The sequence below is a fragment of the Poecilia formosa genome, unplaced genomic scaffold (genome assembly GCF_000485575.1).
Source record: "Poecilia formosa unplaced genomic scaffold, Poecilia_formosa-5.1.2 Scaffold127, whole genome shotgun sequence".
Classification (NCBI taxonomy): domain Eukaryota; kingdom Metazoa; phylum Chordata; class Actinopteri; order Cyprinodontiformes; family Poeciliidae; genus Poecilia; species Poecilia formosa.
This window is the reverse complement of record NW_006800066.1, coordinates 815,194-829,038: the sequence shown is the minus strand read 5'-3', so window position 1 is coordinate 829,038 and position 13,845 is coordinate 815,194. Positions and strand designations below refer to the sequence as shown.

General features: G+C 37.6%; 1 protein-coding gene across 12 annotated transcripts in view; it reads right to left on the bottom strand.

Annotated features, from left to right (window-relative positions):
* Positions 1-13,845, bottom strand: part of LOC103144451 (sodium bicarbonate cotransporter 3) — a 48,425-nt gene that overhangs the window by 11,751 nt on the left and 22,829 nt on the right. For 11 of the 12 annotated variants that reach the window (XR_001663264.1, XM_007561449.2, XM_007561444.2 and 8 more), the window contains 9 exons: positions 9,582-9,697; positions 8,690-8,847; positions 7,434-7,521; positions 7,164-7,310; positions 6,717-6,823; positions 3,764-3,938; positions 2,009-2,142; positions 1,662-1,907; positions 1,156-1,264 (listed from right to left, as the gene is read on the bottom strand). Coding sequence is in view for 11 of the 12 variants with exons in the window: in XM_007561449.2 (XP_007561511.1) it covers positions 1,156-1,264; positions 1,662-1,907; positions 2,009-2,142; positions 3,764-3,938; positions 6,717-6,823; positions 7,164-7,310; positions 7,434-7,521; positions 8,690-8,847; positions 9,582-9,697 (1,280 nt within the window). In the remaining variant the exon portion in view is untranslated. The remainder of the gene's footprint in view (positions 1-1,155; positions 1,265-1,661; positions 1,908-2,008; positions 2,143-3,763; positions 3,939-6,716; positions 6,824-7,163; positions 7,311-7,433; positions 7,522-8,689; positions 8,848-9,581; positions 9,698-13,845) is intronic. The other variant, XM_007561447.2, reaches the window with a different exon arrangement.

The window sequence follows — 13,845 nt, the reverse complement described above, 5'->3', positions numbered from 1 at the left end:
AACAAAAATAACAGGAAACGTAATTTTGGACATTGGAGACGTTTTGGTGCATGTTAGCTAGCTTTGGGTGTCTGTCGATTTTCATTTGGAGCCTCAGCTGTTTGGCTGGCAGCACTTCTCATTGTGTTTCTAAGGTATACTCGGGGGAAACTGCATGCAGCTCACTGCGTTGTTTTGAATCCACTTCCTGAACCCCATCTGTGCAAATCCCCAGAGTCCTGCCACTACAGATGCTCTGACCTACTAGTGTGGTCGTTACAACTTGCCCCCTGTCAAACTCAATAAATCTTTGGACTTTTTTGCTTCTAACACATCGACTTTGAAAACAAAATGTTCTCTTTGGTACCAATACAACCCACCCGCTGGTAGGTGCAACGATGAAGATTTATTCTGTTATTTGCTTCACCTGTTCATCCTCACAATTTTTTTGAACTTTTTTTTTTCCCATTAATGTTCAGCAGCACACAACAATTTAAAATGTAATGCATTGGTAAATGGTTACTAGTAAGTAAAACAGACATGTGGTGATGCTTTTCGAGACAGTCTGTCTCTGTGTGTTGACTGATGTGCATTATAATTCACAACAGAAACTGCCATAAAGCTTAGAGTGGTTAAATTGCTAAGATATTAAACTGCTCCAAATTGAGCGTCGTTTAAAAAAAAAATCCATTAAAACAGATAAATGTCCAGAGTTTCTTCTGCTTTAAGTGCCAGAAATATTTGTCTTTGTAGCATTTCTTCAGGTCTAAAATCTTACTACTTATTGTGAAATTTAGGTAAAAAAATAGAAAAAGCTAAATAATTTTAGTAACGTATATGGCTCAGTACTGTGATTGATTTCTGCTATTTTATTGGATGGTAGCTACTACATCTGTTAAGCTAGTGAACTGAAGAATATTTTCATTGGAACAAAAGAATATGATAGACAAGTAATGTGACATCCTGTGTTCATTAACTGTTCATTGTTATAACTGGCTTTTATCTCATTATACCTCATTTAAAATATTTTACCCAGATAAGAAAACATCCAAACAAGAGTCTAGATCAAAGTAGAAAGTAAGTCTGTTCTCCATCTTTTGCCAATCCGTATTTGCGGTCTCTCTGAGGCTGCAAATACGGATTTTCCCACCAGAGGTCGCTAAGAGGCAGTCTCACCGAAACGTTCAGGTTGCTCCATGGGATAAAGTCTGAGCTGTTGTACCCTGTTAGGTTCCAGTGCTGCAAGAGCTGATCGGACGCATTGGCTGGTGGAGAGCACTGACACCTGGGAACAACAGAACCAACAGTAAAATAGTAAACTGATTCCACTGAACGTGGCTATTAAGGAGAAGGGATTGGCACGGCCTGCTTAGCCTTCAAAAATAGATTACAATTAAACAACTGGCATATGATCAACTGAGTTTGACTGGACTGAGGTACAACTCTGAGTGTATGTAAATCTGCTTCTGTCTGTAACCATTAGATATCATCTGTATAAATTGAATTGATTTTATAATCTAAATAATGGATAGGAATTTTACCGGTTTGTCTTGAGACGACTAAATGCATAAACCGATACCAGACTGCAAAGATTTAGTTGGAGAAAAACTTAAAACACATTCTTTGTAAAGTCTACAAGCAGAAAAAAACATTCAGACAATGAACATAATATTAATACTCACGAGTAAAAAGTCAGATTGTCTAAACTGTTGTGCATGTTGACAGGGTAATATTCTCCGAGGTGAAAGAGCTTCTCCAGAGCCTCGTAGATGAAGATTATGCAGATGAGGGCTGCGAAGGCCTCCTCTGTGAAGCGGGTGATGTAGCAGACCAGGGAGCTTGCGTCCGTGGCTACCAGCAAAATGCACAGGAACACCGTCCACAGTCCGATGCTGGTCCGCAGAGACAAGTAGGACAGGCCGTAATCCCTGGAAAAGGAAGGAAGCAAGACCATAGAGGTTGACGAAACGTATTAAACAATAAACACGTTGACAAATTATGAAGTTCCATTGCTGTCATGTGAACTCACTTGCAGAACTTGAAGAGGATCTTTTCGAACACTAAAACAGGCCCTGTGCTTCCAAGAATTGTGAGAGGCTGCCCCGCAAACAGCGAGTACGCCACTCCTGTCAGCGATGCTCCAAACAGGGATTCTATTGCACTCTGCAGAGACGGAGGAGAGGGACACAGAGTCAGGGAAAGAAAACAGTGGGGGAAAAAACTGGGGGTAAGTCGTAGGAAGTAGGTTAAAAGAAAAAAGGAAACCCAGAGAAGAAAAAAAGAGAGCTTCAATTGAACATGAGAGCCCCTCAGCAGACAGCTGAAATGTTTCCACGCCGCTGACTTGTCGAAAGTCGTATCTTTGTGTTGCTCTTGCCCTGTGTCTGAGTTTACTCAGACACATTACACACATCAGCTGACAGACTGTCTGTGCCAACAGTTGCTGGCCTAGTAAGGGCATCCGACTAAAAGGGAGGGAAGGAAAGAAAAAGAGAGGAGAGAGCAACACTGCACTGGACAGAGTCCAGCTAAGTAAACTGAGACATACTCTGCGGTAAATATAATTTTACAACCTAAAATATTTTTTGTATGATCAACCCAAGGTTTCCAGGATAGCTCAAAAGAGGCTAGATAGGAGTAAATCTAGAAAACCACATTTTAATGTGAAAGTCACTCATCAATTTTGTTTTATGCTGCTTCCTCGGCAAATATGTCACAATGTTGCCAACACAAGGACCATAATTTGAGGCTTCCCCACCGTCTGGAGAATTCTCTCAAGTTGTGCACCTTCACCATCAGTTTCAACCTTCTACCATCCAGACTTTCCTCACTTGGACACTTGACAACATGATAGCATTGAGGTGAAAGAGGTTTCTGCACAGATGTAGCAATGGTCCTTATATCTCAGAAAGTGCAGTCTGAAGTTATGCAAAAAATACTAAATTAGCAGTTTCTACTGATAACAGTGAGCTGATCACACTGAGTCTCTACAGCCTGAATGTTTACATGTGGGTTGTTTTATGAGTTGCAACTATCGTAAAATCAGATTAGAAACACAATTAGCTGCTGCTCCACTTCCTCCTTGTCTTCAAGTACAATAACTGGACTTCTAATTAACAGCAAGAAAGGTGGATTTTGTGACTTGAAAAAAAAAAAGAACTTTCAAACAATCAACCTATGCACAATTTGGAGGTGTGTGCGACTTTTTACAGTTGCCAGCATGATTCTGCTGGAAACCTAGCGCACACTAATTCTGTGTTTAAGGGGTCTGAACATAAAACTGGTTTTATTGGCGAAGAGATTGTGGATCATTTGATGATCTTTTTCAATTTAGCTACTTGTTGAGCCATAACAGTGACTGGATGCAATGTACTTTGCAACTGCGCCACAAAGATTATTATATCAAATTATATGCCCCTCCCCAACACCGCTCTACAGCCCTGCGAGTGTGTAGCGAGCTCGAAGCCTCGGTTTTAAATTATCTGATGACCAGGCTGCACCCAGGATCAAGATATGTTGTAATGCATTTTGATGAAGACCAGAAGACATCTTGAAACCCTGGAGAGACTGCCATGCTCTTTTAGAGTTTCAATGTTGTGGTTTGGTTTTAATCCAGTGTGATGGCGGACTTATTAAATATATTTTGTATGGACACAAAGCAGAGACTGTACTGAAGTTCAAACTCTAGACACATTTTTGATTTTAAACCCGGGAGAGTTCCTTTTTACTGGGTTCTTGAAAAGCCTGTAAAACTGACTCTTAAGGGACTCATTGTGTGACTCACTATGTTGCCTTTCGTCGCCTCTCCAAGCAGACCTCCAAAAGTGATGACAGGGGACATGCAGGCACAGTAGAGAAAAAGAATAGAGGCTAGACACTGAAGATTGAGCGAATCCTTGATGTCGCTCCAGTAGAAGGGCGCTTTCCGCTTCACATCCAGGATCAGACCTCCAAAAATCCTGGGAGTGGAGACAGTAAGAATGTGTTTAGAATTTCCCAGTGACACTGCAGTGTATCAACTTACATCAAAAGGGTTTTTTTTTTTCTTTTTTTCTTTAAATGCAATGGTTAGCATAAGGAATTTTAGTGTTTTTAGATTGTTTAGACTTCATTCAGAAACATTGGGAAACATATCTCTTGAAACGTTGTGTTTGCTCTTGCAGAGCAAATCTAAGTACCTTTCATTAATAGTTTTTTTTAAAATTTGATAATAATTGAAATATAAATAAAATCCAGATAATGGGGGGGAAATAAAGCATTGCTCTGCTTGCGTTTTTGTCAGATTGCCTTTGAGAGATTCTATTTTTGAAAATCATTTCTCACCTTGAACTTATATATATATTTTTCCCTGACACCTGTCCAGCAGTTCTGCTGGTAGGTCTTTTTTCATTTTCATACCCCCACACCTCTGCTACAACGTCCCCGGCAGTCAGCTTTACAAAGCAACACATTTCTCTTTACATTAACTTACTGCACTCAGTTTCTCTCTGCTTTCCTCGACTAGGCTCTTTATAGCACTAACCTTTCATAGTAGTGATAAGAAGCAGAGTCATTCTGTAAATAATACAGTGACTCTTGGTAGATGTGGATGTGTGGGGGACTGTGGTTGTGTGTGTGTGTGTATGTGTTTGTGGGTGTGTGTGTGCGTGTGTGTATGTGTTTGTGTGAGGTTTTCAAACAAAAACATTCTCTTTGCTGTGTGGCTCTGGAGATTCACAATCAGTAATCCATAAATGTCGGCTGTGAAGTTACACACAGAGTGCAGCTTTGTATCTGTTTAGGAACAAATCGTCGTTGAGATTATAAATCTTACTTCAAAGGAGATGGATGCTAACAACAATTAAGACCGATCACACAGAAATTAACATGTGAATTGGAGCTATTGCAATTTGTATGTTAATTACTGCACTGGTTTTAATTTATATTGAACTTATTCTCTAATATATTTAAAGAATACAGTTTCCCAAAAATGAAGACCTGCTATTTAAACAATAGATGTTGCACATTAACAAGAGACATAAACTCCACAATAAAGATATGTAAAAAACCTTAAATAAATTTATGGTTTTTTTGCAGTAGCATAGTCTTGAATGGAATGTCTTCAACAATCCAACCTGTAATTTAAGAGCATTTGTTCTGTGAGATTTTTTTTAAAGGAAATATTGTAATAAAAAAAAAAACACTGGTGGATTTTATAATTTATGTGTTATTTCTTTTAAAGTTCATCACAGACTCCAGCAATTCTTAATTCGTAATACACAGCGATCAACCTGACAGTCTTGTTTTTGGACTGTAGGAGGAAGCATGACTTTACTTTTTCCAAGCAAAAACTTCAAAAAGATTCTTTTTTAATCCACCTAAAAATATTTTTTCTACTAATCTGAAAGAAGTTATGCCACTTCTCTACCACTCTACATCTGCTCATATCTACAGTCTGAACAATGATAAAATGTTTAAAACAACTGGAACTGTTTAAATCATGGCTGGATAAGGACCAAACTTCAGTGAAAAGAATGATAAGGAGGGCTAAAAAAAAAAAAAAACTCCAAAGGTTTTACAGAACTTAATTAAAGAGTGTCATCTTAAGGTCACCAAGTTTCCACAAAATTAATTAATAATTTTATAATGTCTTTTGTAAACAACTTTATCAGAGGGCCAATAATAGTGGCATATGCCATATCGCTGCCATAAAAGAGGCAGAAGATAATTACTTTCTGAGGTCAACAATGAAAAAAAAGGTTAAGCGATTCAGTAGCAGCGTTTCTGTGCTCATTTGCGGTCATGGATTTGTTACTGATTTTTCTGTCTATTTCTTGTGTGATTTGGCACACTACAGTCTTTTATCTTCCATTTTACTACCTTAATAACATTTTTTAACAACAACCTATTAACTGGGACCATTTCTTATAAGGCTCAAGATGGATCAAATGAAGGGACATTTGCTAATTTATAATGTGTATTTGCTGAAGAATTCCTTATTTTGTTGATGTGATTTTTAGACACTCCTAATTAACTGTGAGCAGGTTTTATGTCAGGTACATCCCACTCTATTCTGCACTTGTCCATTTTTCTAAAGACTTTTCAAAGACAGTAAAACATAATGAGATCTGACAAGCTTAGAAGCAATACTTCTTTGGAAAATCGTTCATACTAAAAGCAGCAATGCCGTATGTTTCTCAATTTTCAAGTACATTTTTGTACAGGTAAACCCAAAATGATTTATACCTTTTGTAGATTTAAACTGATCTTCATTCACCCAAGAAGTTTGCTTCTGATTGGAAAGAATGATTAACAAAAGACATGTTAATTTCTTTTTTTTTTTTTTGCATGTTTCCATTGGTATTTTTGGACGTTCATCTTTTTGGTAAACTCAACGTTTTTAGGTTGGAGAACACTCTTTGCTTCAGTTCCTTACACAGATTCTTTTATTGGATTCAGTTGGAGGCAGGACTCTCAGTGGGCCCCTACAAACACGTTTATTAATTCCAGTCAGATGAGGCATGCTGGTCAAATTAAAACATGACTTAATTAAATATAAATCTCCCAGTACTAGTTTTAGGATTGTCTGTGAATGAAAAATGAAAATTCAATCAGGAGACACCTAAATTATCTCATTGTCATGGGCCAACATGTACACTAACACAGATGTCAATTATTATGACTCTTTATTTGATGAAGTTATTTAATAAAAGACTATCCAGATATGAATCTTGTGCAACAGAAAGTGCTTCACTAACCTCCCAGTCCTTTGAAGCTCAGGTCCAGCATGGTGATCGTCCTCTTTTTCCAGCTCTCCAGCTGGAGGTGCGTTACCATTAGGGTGCGACGGTCTCTTTCTCTTCATCTACGAGCCAAGAAATGTTAATAAGTCACGCATCAGATCTGTTCTGTTTTTCAATCCATCAGCTTTTATGAAGCTTTAAGGAGATAAATACTTGTCCAATGACTCTTGGAAGAAAGAGTTCAAAGTAGATCAAATAAAAATTATACTGAAATCCTGTAAAGAAGTCTTAGTGGTAAACGAACAACTGACAAGAGAAATCAATGCAAGTCTTTTTCAAAGATTTCTCGTCTTTTAAACATTTTACAGATTTAGTTTTAAAACAGCAATTTGTAATTAAGTGAATTATTCACAAAATAATTGTAAAAAAGAAAAAAAGCCTTTGGCAGATAAATGTACTAACCTGAGATGGGACGTTCTTCGGGGGCTCGATTCGGATGGTGGGGTCCCACTCACCAGGGGGCAGGACAGTCACCTGGTCAAGAAACTCATCTATTCCAGAGAGCAGATCTGTTCGGTCCTTGGCTTTATAAGCTACATCATGGAAGATCTACATGGCAAAATAAAGTGGGGAGTTACTGTTTAGTATTAATAATGAAAATTCATACAGAAAAGTGAACTAAAAAGAAGATTTAAAGTGGCTAAGTATTAAATTACAGAAATACATTCTAACCTCATCTGTCATGAGTGTTGCCATTGATCTGCCAATCTCATGGTACTGTGGTCCTTTACCGTGTGGACCCAAGAGGAGAAAAAGGAACCTTTGCACAGGAGACGCATTTATAAATACACAGATATCAGTTTCCACAGAAGACAAAGTCTTTCAGTAAAACTGGCTAATTTTCCAAGTACATGTTCACTTTAAACTTTTGTCAACGCACTTAGTTAAAATTAGGGTTTAATAACTAAAGTTTTGAAAGGCTCAAGCCATCTTTGCTTAGGAGTCACAACACAATGACTGATGAAACTTAATCAAATGATGAGAATTTGATGAAATATCAATATTTAGTCAAAGTTCACCACACAAAACTAGAGCTGCCTTTCAAATATCTGCAGTCATTATATAATTTTTTCTGTTTTTTGTTTTTTTTTTTCTATGTAAAAAACAAGGCCTTCACAATTATCGACATTGTTGGTGAGGAGCTTTTACATACATTTCAGTTTGATTTCTATTACAGTGGACTTATCACACACTTAAAAATGTGCTGCTGCTCCATAAAAGTGAACGTATTGTCAATGTTGCAAAAGAAACTTGGATCCTCATTCAGCCTTGTTTCTCACAGTTTCAGTTGTTTTCAACTTTTTTTTTAATTGTTGCACTGACCGCAGATATGGGCAAACTGAATTAATTATAAATTTTTTGTTGACCTTTCCCTCACATTGGTCAGCACTCATCTCCGGCACTTGAACAGCATGTTATCTGGCCTTCTTGATTTTAAAGAGTAAAACACAAACTGGCCTCTGTTGTGTGTTGCACTCAGATTAATTATCCAGGGGAACATCAGTACCAGTAAATTTGTACAATAAAGCAATGATTTCTTAAACTAGGACTTTCCTCCCACTTAATAAATGAGCCCAAAATAAAGGTTGGGTTTTTCAAAATTTTTAATTGAGAGATAATGCTTTTATAACAAAATGCTGAATGATTTAAAAAAAAAAAGAAAATCACATTTTAAATAGATGGGGAGTGTGCTTTATCTTGATATGGCTTCTTAGTTTTGTTACGTACATTTAAACACATTATACAGTAGAAGATAAAGAACAACAGTTGGAACTACATTGATTCCCTACATTATGCAATATAACTTTTACAGTGAGCTTTTTTAATCATCCTGACTTAATCTCAGTTTAAGTAGCTGTCAGAATTGTTGTTTTTTAATTAAATATCTAATCCTAGAAGTAAAAGGCAGGTGTTTAAGATTACTGTACCTTGTGGGAACTGGTACCTCAGTAAGCCCTGTGATAAGGACTGCCGGTGATAACCGTACAAATGCAATTATAGGCTTCTCTAAAAAGTCCACTTCTCCGACAAGCACATTTGAAGCCTCAGCGCCAGGAGGAATCTTTTTCATGAAATTCATGTCCACCTGAAACCCACAAAATGTAAAAATCAGACATACAAATAAAAGCTAGAAATACTGTAGAAGTGGAGGGGCTGGGTGGGGGTATTACTGCGTGCTGCATTCATTTGGAAAAGCCATGAAAAAAAAATTGGGATAAAAAACAGAGAATGGAACAAAAATAACATGTGGAAATGGCAACATGTAGACCGAGATAGTACTGAGCAAAGATAGTCCAATTCTGTGATCAATTTCACAGTCTTCAAATAACTACTATTTATTATGTAAAACACAGATCTAAGCATGGCAACAATCCCTTTGTAGAAGTGAATCTGCATTCAGTCCTCTTTCCTATGACTCATATACACACTGCACCTTATTTTTTGGCAGGCATAATGCCTGGTTGTATAACAGTAACTTATGGCAGTCTGCCATTTTATTTAATGGATGATACACTGCAAAATGGGAGGAAGAAATGAAAGCCATGCAACAGAGGTAAATTTTCAAATAGAACGAGTTACATAATCAGAAAAGACTTTTTTAATTGTGATGATGGATTCTTTGTCCATCGGATGAGAAGCAGTGGCTACTGATTTGTTTTATAGGCGAGGTTATGGGATGATTTGTGGAGGGGCTGCTTTAAACAGAAGACTGAAATGTCTGAGCAAACCCAGAAACTAAAGAAAAACACGGACGGACTTGAAGGGGTGCGTTCCGATGTGACGGGACCCTGTCTGTGCTCAGTACTGTGGTCAGGTTACCTTGCTGAAGTCCACACTGCTGCTTTCTCTACTGACCCCTACTTTGGACGGCCTCCTCTCCATCGCCTTGTTTCCATCCAGATTGTTTGGAAGAGAGTGCGGAGACACCATTGGTCCTGAGAGCAACAGAGAAGCAACGGTGGACACTGTGTAAGTGTTGACCATAGGAGGAAATTACTTGACTACAGCAGATTTAGTGGTTTAGAAGGGAAATGTAATTTGTGGTGTCATTAGAAGCCAGATAACTTAAAGCCATTTTTTTTTCTTTCTACAGGAGATGTTTGTTTCTAATGAATAAAAAATGTTAAAGTTTTTTTTAGGCTATTTACATCGTTCTCTACACTTATGCCTAATCTGTTCTGCTTAAGATCAACTCATATCAATAACATTCCACTGAATGTAATTCCTAAATAGGAGAGAATGCTCAAATGGTGGATCTACTTTTTACATGTATTTTAATTTGTAAAATTTGCATCTAAACAGGGGAAATTTCCACAAATTAATCCTGGAATGTCATCGTGTCTCATTTTTCTGACACTACAGTAAAACCTGCTTAGCTTGAATTAATGTCAGCTTTACGCTTTGTGTTTTTGTACAGGTAAGTGGACACATTTATTCAATGCTTATATATTTCTGCGCATAAACACTTTACCATTTCTTATTTGATTAGAACCATACCAGACCCAGGAAACGCTAGCACTTGATATGACATGAGAGAGGGAGATGAAATGAGGGGGTAATGCACTGAATCAAAGAATAGCAGAAAGCCTTTCCTCTGAATTCCTTTCTTTTACCAGGTTCTTCTTCTCTCATTTTCATACTTCCAGAAGCTCATGGGTCAAAATTTAAATGCCCCATTTTCTGCCAGTATATGCTTTCGTCATTGATCCGTACCCTGGAGTAACCCCAGCGGGTGCTAGGTAACTTGGACCGCTGAACAGAAGCACGATTGCTCACAAACCCAACAAAGCCTTTAGGAATATAGGGTGGATTATAATAGCCAGTGTCTGCCGAAAGGACGACATTCAGGAGCACTAAGCCCTGGAATGCTCCCCCACACCAGCCTTTCAAGCTGTGGCGTCACTATACTGGCTCACTCATATGCAAAATAGTAACAAGAATAAATGAAATTCTATTGAAGTTTTTCTTTCTTACTTTCATCAGAATGGTAGCACATGTACTTGGATTTATCACAGAAAGTGAGATTATAGTCATACCGTTCACTGAAATAGTATTCAGACCCCTTAAACGTACGCATAAAAGTAGAGCTTAACCATAAATCGTACAAAAAAGGAGACAAGGATACCATTTTTTTTTTTTAACAAACAAAAATCTGAAAAGTGACTTCCGTGTATTTAGCCGCCTTTACAATGATACCACCTAAATGAAATTCATCCAACTGGCTTACGAAGTTACCTATTTATTAAATAGAATTCACCTGTGTGTAATTTAATCTCAGTATAAATCCAGCTGTTTTTAGAAGGTTTGTTAGAGAACATTAGTGGGGGGGAAAAAAAAAAAAAAAGCTTTACGATGAACAGCTAACAGAGCACGGTTCAGTTCCTCAGGTGGGACAATCTGTCCACAGGGTTAATGCAACTTTAGTCAATAACACCACAAATCCGGCCTTCATGAAAGATTGGTAACAAGGAAGCCATTGTTGAAAGGAAACCCCAAGAAGCCCATGTCAGGTTTGCCACAAACCACGTAGTGGACACAGCAAACAGATGGAAGAAGGAGCTCTGGTAAGATGGGAACAAAATGCAACTTTTTGGCCTATGTGTGAAGGAAAAGGAACACTGAACATCAACCTAATCAAACATGGTGGTGCCACCGTCATACTGTGACTTTCTTTAGCAGGGGCAGGAAAGTTCTTCAGAGTAAAAAAAGTAGAAACATGAAGCCAAATACAGGACAATCCTTCTTAGAGTCTGCAAAACTGGGACAGAAAATTACTGTCCAGGAGGACAAAACCCCTAAACATACCTAAAGAGCTAAAATGCAGTGGTCTGGTTGAAAGCTCGACCATGTATTAGAATGAACCCATCGATGTGTAAATACGTAACCGAAACGACAGTGAAAAGTGGCTGTACAAAGTATTGACTCAGAAAGGCTGAATACAAAAGCAAGTCTTACTTTTCAAACTTTTATTTGCATAAATATTTAAAACCCCTGCATGTTTTTTCTTCGCCTACTTTAAGTTGACCTATCAAACAAAATTCCACTAAAACACAAATTTGTGGTTGTAAGGTGGTTTTTCCCATCTGAACCACTTCCAAAAACATCGGTGATCCTCTACATCTTAGGTATCATCAATGTACAGTGTGAAGATCTACTGCATTGAAAGTCTATCCAATAGGGTTAAAATGTTTGAAAGGTGAAGAATACAACCAAATACTGCACCGGTTCTTTGAGATGTGAAGATCAACACTATTATTTAATGTTAAACTGTAGTGACAATACATTTTTAATATCTCATGCAGACCTTTCGAGAGATGTCTATGTAGGATGTTTAGCATCATGTAAATATTCTAGCTACTCACAGTAAAGTTTGGATACACTCACTCTATAATTGCATGGTAGTTTACAGTGGCATGTATTTAGCCAATGACCACATATGCTACAACTAACGTTTCCAAAGGATTAGACAGCCTTACATGAAAGCTCATAATGCCAACCTGCTAAGCTAATCTGTAGTACTTTTATAGCTCTAAATTACCCATCTACACAATTACAAACATTACAATCTTCAAAGTTTGTCAACTTCAAGTTGACAACAGAGCACATTTTTAACTGATATCACACAATTTCAAAGCCTGAAATCCTCCACTGAAGATATTTCTATATTGTGAATGTGAAGATCCCTGCCTGTTCATGTGATGTAATTCCTAGGAGGGGGTACAGTTACAAAAGCTGGCCAGCTATAATAAGATCACCCCCAACCTTTCAGTTTCCCAGCGAGTTTATTAATGACCCATGCCTTGAAATGGAGCCATTCCCAGACAAACATATACACATGCACGCAGTCTAAAATAAACTCCCTTGGCCTGGTTTGGGAGGAACAAAACGTCACCGTAGGTGCGAATATGATAGCACATTCAGTACTAACCAATCCTAGTAGTCACAGGATATTTTCAGTCATACTGCTGGCACAGTGTGCTCCCACAACATTCTTACTCGGGTAAAAGAATGTTTATTCTAAGGAACTGATGAGGAGGAAGTGAATGGGTTCCAGATGATGCAAAAGAGGAAAACACAATAAGCATGGATGTTAAATTAGTAAGAACTGGAAATAGAACCATCACCCAAAGGTAAAAAAAGAAAGGTTTTGCTTCAGGCTATATAATAAAAGCATACATTTTAAAAACTAAAAAGAAGGGGTTCCCAAGACTTCCTGTTTCTGGGAAACACATGCTAACTCTTTAATGATGTAACCCTCTGAATAAATTTGTTTCTTTAAATCGTTTTCTTTTTTCTGCAAAGAGCAAATTCCCGAATCACTAGTTGAACTCCAAATAAAGTTCTGGCTACTGTCTCAACAATAAATCTAGGCCCAGTCCACACAAAGACGAACTCAGTAATCTTTTGCAAATGATTAAGAACAAATGTGCGTCCACAAAACAGGATGCGGGACCACAGGCGATGCAACACCGCCACAGAATGACTAAAAAACACAGAGCAACACCAAATGGCTGGCAGCATGTTGGCTGCTTGTGAGAATGAGGCGCATGTGGGTTACTGAGAGAGACTGAGCAACAATGTCACAAAAGACGCAGCTCGCCTGTACATACAAACATGAAACCAGCATTTGGAAATGTATCTGCTATGGAACCGGTTTTCAAAAATGACTGTCCCCGTTATCCCAAAAACCCCAAATCCATGTGTATGAATGATCTACAAGACAAAAAAAAAAAAAAAAAAAACATTTGCAGATGCACCTAATCTCGTCTTCACGTGGACGGGTACTAAAGTGGCATGACTGTATAAAGCAAATAACAGATAGTTGCCAGAAATTATTCAATATTTAAGAAAAGGAATAAAGGTTACAAATTAAGAGAAAAATATAAATAAATAAATAAATCTTAAACGTACAAACAACAACTTTTCTGTATAACAAAATGTATTTATTTCTAGTGTTAGGCTATGGAATAAATTAAGAGAAGATCTCAAACGAAGTCCATATGAAAATGTATAAAAGTATGTTGTTGAAACCATACAACGAATAAGTGTTATTAAGATAAGTAAGGATATGGATGGTTGCACA